At 35.6% G+C, this 14,871-nt stretch overlaps 1 protein-coding gene across 2 annotated transcripts in view; it reads left to right on the forward strand.

Moving 5' to 3' along the window:
* Window positions 1-451: 451 nt before the first annotated feature.
* NR1H4 (nuclear receptor subfamily 1 group H member 4) overlaps window positions 452-14,871 on the forward strand; it is a 46,511-nt gene continuing 32,091 nt past the window's right edge. For both annotated transcript variants that reach the window (XM_072401097.1, XM_072401099.1), the window contains exons 1-2: window positions 452-588; window positions 11,831-11,973. In XM_072401097.1, coding sequence (XP_072257198.1) covers window positions 11,889-11,973 — 85 coding nt within the window. In that variant the 5' untranslated portion in view covers window positions 452-588; window positions 11,831-11,888. The remainder of the gene's footprint in view (window positions 589-11,830; window positions 11,974-14,871) is intronic.

Consider the following 14,871-nt stretch of genomic DNA (forward strand, 5'->3'; position numbering starts at 1 on the left):
GCAGGCTTTATTATTTTATTATTATTATTATTATTATTATTACATTGTTTTGTCTATGATTTTTTTTACTTTCTCCTCTGTTATGATATCCCTCTTGTTATTGAACCATTTATTCAGTTTAATCTGTTAAACACCTCTTTGTAGAATATGGTGGCTCTTCTTTGCTCTACTGTTTTATATATATTGTACCAATAAATTGTGTATGTTTGTTTGTATGTATACTGTATGTATTACTGTTAAGGTAAAAGTATGATTGTTGGTTTCTCATCAGGAAGATATGCTGTCCAATAAGTGTTAAAACACAATTGCTCATGATAAAACATTGAACTAGTTAGTGGCAAATTTAACGTTGGCATTTAGCCCAGTAGCGTATTCTTTCAGGGAATTCCAATTCTGTGTATACAAAGTAGACCCAAGTTAATGAGTAATCTGTGTATCTGCTGGACACATAGAGCTGTATGTGGCTTTCAGTCATACAGCAATTTCATTTCTACACGTAGAATCCCAAACCTCTCAGGCAGAACACATCCCTTCATTGTGTTTATGGCAGCATGGAACATATTACCTTGTGCTGAAAAGCCATTTAAGGTAAGGGATAGCACATATTTAATACTGACATTAATTTCATAATTTTTTATGTATTTTACACATCTCATGAGATTATGTGGCAAACTTTTTTAATTGTTCTTTAGAATTAGTAAACAACTAGAACTGGTTCTTTTTTTGTTTTGATAAATTAGGTAATAAACAGGCATACTTTCTATATCACTATGAAATTTGCCAATCCTCAAACTGTGTCCTGTTGGGCTCTCACGGTAACAAATGTACTCTTTTCTGCTCAGTATGTGTGTAGATAGAGCATCATTCCATTAAAAGAGAATAAAACAAGACACATTCAGGTTTCTTTCTGGAATGCTGGTAAATGATCAGATAAACTATCTCCAGCTGTTTTACAACTAAACCAGTTTTGCAGTTTCACAAATCACATTGCTATGTGTTTAGTATATTATTAATCCTACCAGATACAACCAAATCTGTCAGTGTCCAGTTAGAATGTATGCCATAATTCTGAATTTAGTGCTAGTATCACCTGAAATCCAATTAGTGATTATTCTTTCTATGGTTTCCTAAAGTGAAGGTGATAAAACAAAAATGTTAGAAAGTAAAAGTGATTTCCACATTGTCAGACAGCATGGTTCCAAGCATTCCTGCTTATCACTGCAAAAATTCCCAATGTTTGCCTGGGTTTCCTGCTTGTACTCCAGTTATCTATAATACTCTAACAGCAGCTTATTCTTCAGCAGCAGAGATCTATGCTTTTGACAGCAGCTAATTTTCCAGCACCTTATTCTACAGCACTAAACTACTAGAACTCTGACTATCCACACAGATACCCTTATGCCTATTTTACTTTTTGCCATACTGCTTGATTTTAGGAGTCTTTGCAACCCCTGAATGACTTCAGAGACATTCAGAGGTTTTTCACAATAGTATCCAGACCTTTTATATTGCATGCCACTGCTACCCCTGAGGAAGCCTGTTTAGAAACGTGTCGGGATTCACTACAATGACAGTGATTACCTACTGGATATACCTAAAATATCAAAACATGCTAGAGTCCTTATGATGTTTGAGCTGTATATGTATAGTGCCAAGTTGGCTAAATTTCACTTAGATTTATTGTTTGAGAACTTTTGTTACCTATCCCTTTAAACAGTTTTGTTATAAGTAAACATAACTTCCATGGCAAAAATCCCTCTCTTCGTCTTTAAAACTTTAATTTACTAAATGCATCTAGGGCTGGCATATTAGGAATTTCTGGGGAAGGGTGGAATAAAACCCCCAAATTTATTACTGAACGCTATGATGCCCAAAATCAATGGGATAACTGACTTCTAAAAATTAAACCATTATCCGTTGATATGACCGTAGACAGAAGAAAGTCACTATGGATCAAACCTGTGGCAAGTTTGCATTAAACAATTGTATTTATTGAATAAAAAAAGTAAAGGCAAAGAAAAATGATATATATATTTTTCTTTTTTGTAGGGGGGGGGGGTTATTTCACAATTTGATTTTTGTGATTTGGTACCATGTTAAAAAGAACCATCAAAACGTAGATACACTGGGGTCATAAAGGGATGGACGTAGCCAGCAACAATACTATTAGCAGTGGCATAGAAACAATGCTCAATTGGGCTAAGGGGTCCAAAGTGTGCCAAGAAAGTATTTCCCGCATCATTACATTATAACCACCAGCCGAAACAGTTGATACAAGGGAGGGTGGAATGATGGTCATTTCTGATCTTACCATCAGAGTGTCACAGCCGAAGTCTCTTTTGGTCATCCTGATTAAATTGTAGTTAAAGATAGATGCCTATTCGCAGCTAACAGGAGTGATCTTCTGATGCTTTAGCTCATCTGCTTAATATTTTGACATGTTGTACATCCAGAGATGCTCTTCTGCATACCTTGGTTGTAACAAATGTTTTTTTCAGGTTACTGTTGCCTTTCCATCATCGTGAACTAGTCTGGTCATTCTCGTCTGACTTTTGGCATTTTAACCCAGAGATGGGTATGTTTGAAAACCACAGCAAATCATCAGTGTCTAATATACTCAGAGCAGCCTGCCTGGCATCAACAACTATGCCGCATTCAAAGTCACTGAATCAAAGTCTTACCATTCTGATGTTTGGTTTGATTTTAGCCAGATCACCTTAACAATGTCTACATGGCAAAATACATTAGGTTGTCAAGTAATTGGCTTATTAGATATTTATGTTGCCAGCAGAAAAGCAGACGTACTTAATAAACTGGCCAATGTCTGTATAATGACTTATTTCTTGGATACGAAAATTCCTTAGCATTCTGAAACAGCTTATTTGCTGAACTCTCGTCATTAGTTACACCTAGTGACTTGGAGACATGACATGGAGTATTTTCTTGGTGAGTCAGCTAAAGATGACAGCAGCACATAGTACTAAATAAACTCAGTTCTGCTGCTGACAACAGGCTGAAATACGTTCAGTTGACCTTGAACTCTCTCTTATATTTTAATGTTAGAACTCTGTCTACGTCAAAGGGCTGGGTCACAAGAGAGGAATCCCAGTTTGTATAGGCAAAACACGTTTTTAAAGATGTTATATTTTACAAGCTCTATGGAACCATATAAAAGATAAAAAGGTCTTTACTTTAAACTATAAATACTTTATAGGCCCTATTTTAAGACAGGGAATCAGACATTACCTCGTGGGAATCAATTACTGCCGTGGGACACACTAGATACTGCCCATTTGTTACCATAGAAGATTGTTCTTCCCCATTGATACCCATTTAAAGTTGTTTACAATCCATTTTATTTGTAAGCAATCTGAACATTTTTGTGTTTTTAGTACTTATGTATACAGTGCTGTTTGTTTAGATTTATGCTGTCATTAACTTGAGTGATGACAGCATTGGCACCATATTATCCACCCTTTTATGTAAAGTAAAATTTGAGGTGATAAACCCGCCTAAAGCACTTTACTGTCTATAAACATACACATCTATAAATTTAAATTTGTATTTTGTGTCTCCCCGATGAGAAAATAAAATCATATCTAATACCCACAGAAATAACTTGTTGCTTACATGGTAAACCCTAGACAGCATAAAACGTAACTTTTATTTTTATTTCTTAGGAGTTGTAAATACTCAATAATTTTACTTTTATATTGTACTTTTTCATTTTTAAAGCGTTTTTTAATGACTTATAGATTTTGTCTTTTCTCAGTCAGAATGCTTTTCTATAATGCAACCTATTCCATATAGGGGGAATGATAGGGCAAGAATTAGCAGACCGAGCAAGATGAACAGATAGGCAGAGACTGAAACAAAAGGAAGATTTATATTCTAGTTTATTTTGTTCTGCCTTAGGGTCCGTACAAATGGTAGTTTCCAGCACTATTATCTTCTTCGGTAAAAGTACAGTATCAATACAGGTGTCCCCTGATGCTGTTTAGTGATTCAGATTACCAAATGACTGACTGCTAATGAAGATTACTGTAAACCCCCTAGTGGGGTGCCTCCTGCTTATTCTACCCCTACCCTCTTTATAGAACCGGTAGCTAGGCAGTGGGCAGACATCTGGTCTGTACAGCATTTATTCCTTCTTCACCTGTCACCTGACACGATCACTAATGATCATTTCTAGCGACAGGTAATAGGTGTCTGTACAAGACTTTAGGCTTCCTGATTGCTCTCTGTCAAATTAACTCTCTTTCATCTTTAATTACCTTTTTTTCAGGTAAAGCAGCAATTATAGAGTGCTACAAGGCATAAACTATAACCCAAAATGAACCCAACATGTTTTGTCAGTAAAGAGAAAATAGGTTTTCAGTGAGGGCATAGTTTAGGTTATTATTACAGTGTTATACAGCTTCAAATAAATGTGAATATGACTTTATATTTGAATTAATTATGACATAATTATTTATCTTTATTTAAATTAGACATTTATGGATTAGCTATGATTTGGGTAGGAATGAGCCCAAAAGGGGGAGGGGACACAGTAATTATAGACTTACAAATGAACACATTTGACACATTGTATTATAGAAAAATTTTGTCCACAGCTTTATTGTACCACCAGTTTTATCCAATCTTGGTTTTGTTTGAGACTGCCATAGACCTGCCACAACACTTAGCTATAGCTATCACAACCCTAAATGCCATGCTACTTAAAGATAAGCCTCCTCTAGGCTTTTACATTAGGGTGCCATTTCTTTAAACAATTTTTCCAACAATAAATTAGAAAGCTTAGGAAGTTTTGCAGATGCAAAACTAGAACAGGACAAATATCAATCATCCAAAACACATAGGGCATACATTTCGTTAAAGCTCTCTATGACTGAAGAAGATAGACCATCATGGAAGAACCTGTCTTGGGTTGAAAACATTTGCCAACTAATAGCAAATGGTTTCAAAGAAATCCATTCCATTCCAGTATAGTCTATCTTCTCCAATCTTGTAAAGCTTTGATAAATCAGGCCTATAGGATTTTAAATTTTTAATAAATAGGAGGTTGGCTGTACACCTATTGTGATCCTTGGCTGCTTTAAATTTATGTTTACTGGTCCCTTTTCTCTTGCAGATTGTTTCTTGAGTATTGGCAAACCTTTTAAAACATTTTGTAATGGGATGGTTGATGCTACCATAACGTACATTTACAAACTGCTCTCCATGTCCCCAAACCCTGCTCCTACTACAGAAGAACCCCATGCTGTTGTAGCACCTAAAATTAAGCCCCTTAAGCCATTCCATTTATTTGCTATAAAAGAGACATTAGTTTATGTGAAGAAGCCGAGGCGCTCTTGACTGGAGCCTTATGGCATTGAACCTAAGTTTGACAATCCTGTGGGGGGACTCATGAACTCCTCAGCATGGCAATTGTAGAACAAGACATCAACATATTATTAATATTATTCTAAAAAAAAATATGATTCCTCACCCAGTGAACCATTGCAGTTAAAAGACCCTTTCTGACAAGACTATGTCTACCCCTTCTGCTTGGTAGGAGTTCAGACAGCCTTCAGAACCACCACCTCTACCACTATTATAATGATGCCCCTATGGACGTACAAACAAAGAAGCAACAACCCCCACCCCCAAAGACTAGGCCAATAACAGCTCCTTCCCTAATCCAGAGTGTCCTCAGATGAAACCTAAAACCTTTCAACGTGTTTCAATGACCTCTGGCACTACTGGACACATTCTTCCTCCAGAATCTGACTCTAGATGCCACTGTGTGTCTCTGCTATCACCAGTGCTCCTCGTACATACTGAATAAGAAGAGACTCGAATAGCACACAACATGTCCTTTTTGCTGACACATGCCAATTTCAATTCTATTTGCTGTGTAAATGTCTGGATTACCAAGAGTTACATCACTCACCAAACTCCTACCCTCATTGCTGCTTTTTTGCCTCTGACGTGATACTGGTGAAGGTGACAAGGTTAGATGCAATGGCTGCCTCCTATAAAAATCCTTTCTGCACACCCTCCATAACATCTGCCTGCACATCCAGGCGATGTCTGCAGCTGCTCTAACATGGCCAACATCATGTGTATTACATTAATCTGAAAAGCAATACCTATGCATACCCACTAAAGCAGTTTTGGCATACTAACACTGAACATGTGTTACTGGATAGGAAGTTAATCTAATAAACCAACCTAGCACTGATTTCACTTTAAGCTTCCACAGCTTCACTTAAATTGGTGCCTTACTTATGCTAAGCGCCCTTATGCTTTGTAATGCCCCATTCCTCATGCTATGAGCCAAGCTGCTGTTCCTACCTCCCGTGCACCTGCCTCCCTCTTTTAGCCACCCCAAATCATTCTTCCTTCCTCCTATGTTGCTCTCGGACTAGGATGTTCACCGGCCTGATGCATTAAAACTTTCCTAGACTGGAGAAGATAGACTATCGTGGGAGAACCTGGGTAATTCAGGAAACCTGGAATTGACATGGACTAGGATTGAAAACATTGGCCAAAAAATAACAAGTGGATCTTCTATTCTGGGCTGAACAACCTTCCCCAGTCTTCAATAAATCAGGCCCTTGATAAATTATCATCCACATAGGGAATTTTTGAGCAAGATAGCTGACGTATTGACTTGCATCGTTAGTAAAAACAATAGAGTGCAACCTCTGTGTTAACAGAAAGTAATGCTTTCATATATAATGAATACTTTATAGGCCAAAATTTCCATATGTGAACATTTAGAACAACACTTCCAATATCTGTCTGTTTAGTTACAGCTTATTTAAAGACCAACAATGTTAAAAAAAAACAATTCTCGTATGACTAGTGCTTTGATACATAAATATAAAATAAATATTTGATAATAAAGGTTATCAGCTTCCTGTGGGCTTTACTATAAAATGTATATTTTGTCCTGCAAATAATGATTATGTTCACTGTACTAGAAATGTTTACATTGGCCATAAATTAAAAGCAGGATTTATTGTACCAGCTAATTAGTTTAGTTAGCTGTGTAGTTATATATATATATATATATATATATATATATAGTACATGTATATTGTTACATGTACACACAACTGTGTCATATTTCTGTTGTTATAGTCCTGTGTGGGAATTTGCAGCTGCAACAATGCTAGGAGCCAGATATTGACCTTTCATAGTATTTTCTAGGAAAATATATTTGTTTCACTGTTGTTCTCACAGCCAGGTGCTACCCAGTAATTACAAATTGTGAGGCAATTCTCTAAAGAGGCCTATTCACCTGTGGTGACCCCTGTGGCCAAGATCCCCATCCACAAGGGGTCATTTGCGGCCACCATAAGTCCTATTCCTCCCCCAATGCAAAGTAACACAGCAGTGTCTTGCTTTCAAACCCCATGTTTGCTTCCCATAGAAAGGAAAGGCCTTTCAGAGAAAAAAGGAGCAAATAAAATACATAAAAATGGTATGTGTAAATATGTTCACATTGGACCACCCAAGCTATGAGCTGGAGAAAATGTGCTGTTTTTACCATTCAGTATGGACAGTTCTAAAAAAAGTACCAATAAATAATAAAGTCATTTTAGGTTATGTTTGATGCACAGATTCCATATATAGTTTTGCTAGATTGGCTCTAGTTTTTTGAAATAATGACCTCAATAATAACCTCATTGGAAAAATAATGAAACATGAAATTTAAGCAAAATTAAACTAGATATGCCTACGTATACCCAATTAAGTTTATTAAATACTTAATGTAAATATATTCAATATTCAGTATATTTACAGAACTAATCACAAATAAGTCATTAAAAACTCTGTATGATTTCCTTTTGTTCCTAGTCTGCCATCATGTATCTATCCCATCTGCACTGATACCTTTCTTCCATCACCTTTATATCTTGATGGAACCTCTCCCCTTGTTCCTCACTGAAATCACCAAGGTTTTCTGGAAATGTTTGCAAATGGCTATGGAGATAGTGTACCTTTATACTCATAGTAGCACCCAAATTTTTAAAGTTTAAGAGCAAGTTTTGTACCAGTTCTTCATAATTTTGTGTTTTATGGTTACCCAAGAAGTTGTTGACAACCATGACACCGCTGTGCCAGACAGAAGCTTCAGTATCAGTCATGTAACTTGTGAAATTTGAATCATTTATCAGTTTCCGAATCTGGCGTCCATCAAAGATTCCTGCTTTTAATTTTTCAGTACTCAATCAGGGAAGAATCTACAAATGTATTTGAAGCAATCACAGTCCTTGTTCAGAGCTCGAACAAATTGCTTCATTAATCCCAACTTTATGTGCAGTGGAGAGAGAATATTTTTTTCTTTGTCAACCATTGGCTCGTTAATGATGTTCGCTGCACCTTTTTTTTTAATGTTTGCCCTTGGAGGCCATGTTACTCTTTTCCAGTGATCCTGCTTTGCTCTACTATCCCACAAGCGGATGAAACATGGGTACTTTGTGTATCCACTTTGCTGTCCACGTAGGAAGTTCACCATTTTTAAATCAATATATATGGACCATTGGTGTTCATGATAGCAAAGCTTTTCTAAGACCATTTTGATATTTTCAAATTCTTCTATAAGTTTTGTTGAGTGACTATTGGAATTGATGCATAGCAGTTGCCATTATGCAGTAAAACAGATTTCAAACTTTGAGTGGAACTGTCTATGAAAAGCCGCCAGTCTTCTGCTCGGTATTCTGGTACTCCCATATGGGCTAGTAGACCAGTGATGTTACAACAGTACACGAAGCCTCCATATTCACTGAAATATGGAAGGAGTGTCACCTCTCTTGTCCTATAAACCGTTATTATAACTTCCGGTCTCAGACAGTTCTTTTCTTTTAGCCTGGATGCTAAAAGTTCAGATGAGTGTTTTGACAGACTTAGGTCACTTAATAAATCATTGAGCTCTTCTTGGGAGAACTGCTGGTTTGATGAAACACTTCCTACATATTCGCTTCCACTGCTAACTCCTGGATTACACTCCAACCCTCCGGTATATCCTCCATGTTGGATACAGGAATATCAGGGAGTGTACTGACTGGTATGGGAACATCAGCACCATGCAGCACTGGTTGTCTTGCTGATTCCAAATCAGGGTACTCCCACTTGTTTTTCTTGTAACGATTTAAACCTTTTTACATTCACAGCACAGAAATAACAATCATTATAATGATTTTTGGGCTCTCACCATACCATAGGTTCACCAAATTTCAAACTTTTCAGTTTTCCATTTTTCCCCTGATGTAGACACTCTACACAAGTTTAATACCATATGAGGAGCCCAATACTTATCTTGGTCCCCCAGTGTAATACCAAAATATGCAAAATATGCTTGTTTCACAAATTCTGTAATGTTTCTTCTCTGTTTTTGCTGAGAATTTTCACCACAAATGTAGCAAAATACATTAGGGCCATTGAAACAACTTCTTGAAGAACAGAAATATTTCTGTAAAAAAAGAAAATGTATGAATAAAGAGAAGGCAAATAAAAGTTTTGTAAAAATAATGCTACATTTAATATAAAAAATGCAAAACATCGGTGTATATAAAGATTGATAAAAACATGCTGTGTTAACATTTGTTGTTGGTAAAATCGTCTATTCTGATTCCTGTATCACAAGAATCAGAGCCAATTCAATGAAACCAATGTCATTTCTGGATTCAGCAAACCTGAAAAACGCTAAATAAATTTAAAAATCCTTAGCAAGTGAACAAAAACTCTTTTTTTCTTGAGCTGTGTAATCATTCCCCTTCGTTTTTGTAGTTATTTTTAGGTTTCCTTTTATTTGAGGTATTTTCCATTTTAATAAATAAAATAGGAAATAATAAATATACAGTAAACTTTTTTACTGTTTTAAATTTTAGTATATTTTTTTCTTTCATATATTACAACACACAAAAAAGTGCAGTTTCTTGCATTTTTTCATGAGTTTTAGGAAACTGAAAAAAAATAATCTTCCATCTCATGCTTAAATTTACGTAGTCACTGTAAAGCCATATATACAGATTTTTATAAAAGAAGCATTGATACATAAGGTTTGGGCTGATTAAGCTGTTCAGTATAATCCAACTATGTTTTTGTAGTAAGAGGCTGTTAACAATGAATTTGGACCTCACTTATCTCTGCTGAACATTTTCTGTTTAGTTAATCAATTTTAAAGTTAAGCCAATATTTGTGTGCAAGGGTCATGTAGATATGCTTCAGTATGACATGCTCTGACCAAGAGACTCCATTATGCTATTAAAAGTAAGACTTTACAGTACAATACCTTTTGTGCTATATAGTAAATTTTATTCTATTACTTATCATTAAAATTACTTCACAAATCAATTTAGTATAGAGCGATTGTTTGTATAATGTTTTTGCCTAATTAGGACATGAATAACCAAATGTCAGCCCAGGCTTCCTCTGTGAATGTGTCATTAAGGTCACATAAACACCTGATCTTTATTGCAGCCATTGATTTGTCAACTAGAAGAAACAAAAATAATGGATATTTAAAACTCTCCAACAGAAAGAAATGATGGCTAATGGAAATACAAGTTTAGCACCCAAAACATCAAGCTAAGTTTTGTAATGCATGACAGTCTTACAGCTACATGGCACACTCAACTTGGGTACAACACCCCTAAAGCTTTTTGGCATGGTTTTTCTTAATTGATTAAGTGTTTGGGGGAAGTCTGACAATTTGCTTGAAGAAAAACCAGTCATGCCAGTTAAGTATCTTTGACTACATAAACTAGACATGGTTGGGGTCTCCCTAGGAGTTGTAATGCATTTTATTATTATTATTATTATTATTATTATTAATAATATTATTAAACAGGATTTATAAAGCGCCAACATATTACGCAACACTGTACATTAAATAGGGATTGCAAATGACAGACTAATACAGACAGTGATATAGGAGGAGAGGACCCTGCCCCAAAGAGATTACAATCTAGTAGATGCATTTAAACATGAGCTTGAGAATTAGATACAATCATTAAGATGTAAACAAAACAACCAGTTACTTTTATTACTGGGTATTATTTGTAATTATAGGGGGGAGAATTTAAAGGGGGTAGGAGATGGATGGTTGGGAAGGGGGACATGGAACGAGTTTTAACTAGGCATGTAGAGATAATAAAGGTGGATAGCGATGGAGGGTGAAATAGTGGGGTATCAACTTCAGTCCTGGGATGGGCATTTTTCTGTATATAGCACTCACAAAAAAACATCAGTTTACCAATTTCAAATCTAAGTAGCCTTGTAAAAATTATTTCACACAATACCAAACACTATTTTTCTCCACTTGTCGAATAGGATGGCAGGAATATTCCCACAAACCTAGACCATCTTCTTTCATGACTACCGTTCCTAGATGGCAGGGTGGACCACCCAAGCCATGAGCTGGAGAAGGTGCTGTTTTCACCATCTGGTATAGGTGCAGTTGAAATACCAAGCAGTGTTGCCAAGTGCTGGGTACTGTGATTTACCCCTGTACACAAACTCACTTTAACCTGAATAAATTCTTCACCTTGTGTTATCAATGGTTACCAGTACAGACAATACCTATCCATCATATGATCTTCAGTGTTTTGTACTTTGGCTTTCAAATATGATAAGTTTGAATGACTGTACTATTTACTTTTAATGTGCTCCTGGTGGGAATTGTCCCTTTAAAGATGACATGCCTTTCAAATGAACTTAATTATTATGTTATTATTTAATTTTTTTACTGCTCGTTGATAACATTGAAACATGAAAATATCTGTAATATGAAAATATATATTTAAGAGAAAAATCTACTGCTTATGTTTTGTGACAGGTCAAGGCTACGCTTTAAAATCATCAGAGGGCAATATACTAAAGATCCTAATTCCTGAATGGAATCTGAAATTGACCTTTCGGGATATTGTCATCATCCAGTTGATACAGGGATATCTCTTATAGACAGCTCCCAATTTGCTGGTATGTCCAAAATTATTCTAGATACTTAAGTGGATAAAGATAAAAAAGATGAATAAATCCTGGGTTCAGAATCAATTTTTGTTTAGTGCATAAAATTCATCTTAACCAAGAAATTGTAAATTGAGTAAATGTGTGAAAAACTTTTTTATAGTTATATGTGCTCATTGGCTGCCATATTTGACCCAGGTGCCCCTACCCATGCACCGCTTTGGCAGCTCCTTCTAAATATTTGGTGGGGTCATCTTGGGGTCTAATCCATGACATCAGTAGCCAGTTTATTAATTTGCATTCCTTGGATGGTCCACTGAAGGTGGGCATACCAGATCTCATGCAAAAAAGATACTGCAAAGTGCACTAAGGACTCTAAAAATGGGTTTTAGGGGATTACACTTGAGGGATGACAGCCTGTCAACATTCTGCTCCTAAAAAAAGAAAAAATGCCTTGAAACAAATGATGGCTTGCTTTTAAGAACATGCTTTGATTCAGTAAAAACTTTAGGCTTTGTTTAAACAAATGCTTAAAACACTGCAACTGCTTTCAAAGCATTCTCAATTCTATAGAAGCAGTTGAACAACCTACTATCCCAAAAACTGCAAAAGAACTGAGCTGCCAGCTAAACACCTGCAAAAGAAGACTTAATAATTCATTAGTTTCTTCATTACCTACCATTAGTTTCAATGATAAAGAGAGCTTTCTGGAGTCTTTACATTTTCTAAACAGTATAACGTTTGGGAACTACTTGTTTGATTGGCTGTCAGAACAAGCCCTTGTGCATATTTTGGGCACTGGTTACCTTTAAATATTGCAATGATATCTAATTATATTGGAGGGCATGCCCAATGTGTGCCTGATGCCTATTGTTAGACTTTTCACAACAGTAGATTATATTTTACCAGAACCTAAACTGAAGGACTAGTAGGCAGGTATTTAATGCTCTATAATAAATGTGCTGCTTTATTTATTCTATCTGAAGCTAAATATGTACTTAAAGGTTTCACGCTAGTTAAAATATTATTATTATTATTATTATTAATATTAATAATAATAGTAATATTAATAAACAGAATTTATATAGTGCCAACATTACACAAGGCTGTACATTAATTAGGGGTTGCAAATGACAGACAAATATAGACAGTGACACAGGAGGAGAGCACCCTGCCCCGAATAGCTTACAATCTAGGAGTAATATAGTTTTGTTATGCATTATAGGCACAAGTTAAATTCCCTCTGTTTCTATCAGGACTTTTTTGCCACATTTTTTATCAATGGGACAAGAAGGACAAACAATAATAAAAAAACAGAGTCAAATGTTGTAACCAACATCTTGAAAGGAAGTAAGGGAAATTCCCTAATTGCAACACAGTAATAAAGGTATGAACTGGCATTACTGTTTATTTATGAACTGGGGACTTCTTATGGCAAATAGCATTGACCAAGGTTTGTTTCAAACACTCTGATTGGTACTTCTGCCACCAATGCTACTTTTCAAAAAGTAATGTGTTTATAATTAAAATTTATGAACAAGGTAATCCGCTGGTAAATACGACAATCTCTAGCTCCATTCAAGGGAATGGCATTTCTGAATGGCATTTTAGGGTTACAGTACAGCCATTAAAGCCCTGTTCACTACCATATGAAATCCGATTACTCTTTTATAAATCAGGCATTACAAAAGTGTAGATTAGCTTTACTGGAAAACAAAGAAGTAGTAATCAGCTGACTGACTGCCACTTCTATATTAATGTGCCCCTAACTTTTTCTTGCTGAGCAACTGAGTGAACCCAGCTTTTATTATTATCGTTCAATTAGCAATTAGATATATTTATGTGTATATTTTTATTACATCTTAAAAATAAAATAAATGTATGAAATGTGCCATAAAATGTGAAATGCAGAATAGCACTTTGAATGTTAATGGGTGGGAAATGTTTAGTTGTCATATGCTTATATGCTGTGCATATTTACTGTTCAGTGGACCAGACATACTGATCATTCCTTATGTAACGGTGCCTCTTTGCATTTCAATGATTACCCAGAACCAGAATGAAAACTGAACTATCTGAGCACTAGGTATTTACCTACTTGTACTTATTCTATTGCTGTAGAGGAGTATGTGCTTCTAGGGGAAAATTAAAGAAGACTAGTTGCTTTGCAAGGGTTTGCTTTAAAACTAAATTAGGGTCTCTCAAAGAGTTGCAAAGAAATTAGTATTACATAAAGCCAATCTCTCACTTTCTTCTCTTCCTGGGATGTGGGTATGCCCTAAACTCCATCAAAAGCAAGCTATACCAACCATTCACAAAGCTTCCTTTTTACTGGTTACTGCACAGAATTACACTTTTTGTAGCCTCATCAAAAGGCTAAATATACAAATTTATAATATAGCATAGTAAATAGCTTTATACTATTCAACTATTCAAATATTAACATAACGTTTCAAAATCACTTTTCTTTTACAAATGAGTCACTGACAGTCATAAGCCTGATATTGTCACACATAATAATCACAAATGGCAGCTCTGCCAACACTATAATCTGTTAAACTTTCATTTTTTTGATGTGATAAAGACAATTAGCCTTTATGCAGACAGGCTTGGAGCACCATAAACAGAATGATGAAGCCGTGCCTACAAGTCAGAGAGTGCATGTATGAGCGATCACTTCATTTATCTTCCCATGTTGAGGAAATGGCCTCTGTCACTTAGCGGGACAACAGCAAATGCATTAAAAGCACAAGCCCAATACTAACTAAAGAAAGAAGAAATGTATGGATAGGAAATCACTGGAAGATATAACTCACAGGACAAGGTAGTAAAGAGCAAATGCATTAAAAGCACAAATCCCATACTAACTAAAGAAATATATAAAAGATATATATGTATGTATATATAAAG

Source organism: Pyxicephalus adspersus, chromosome 2, assembly GCF_032062135.1.
Source record: "Pyxicephalus adspersus chromosome 2, UCB_Pads_2.0, whole genome shotgun sequence".
NCBI classification, from domain to species: Eukaryota; Metazoa; Chordata; class Amphibia; order Anura; family Pyxicephalidae; genus Pyxicephalus; species Pyxicephalus adspersus.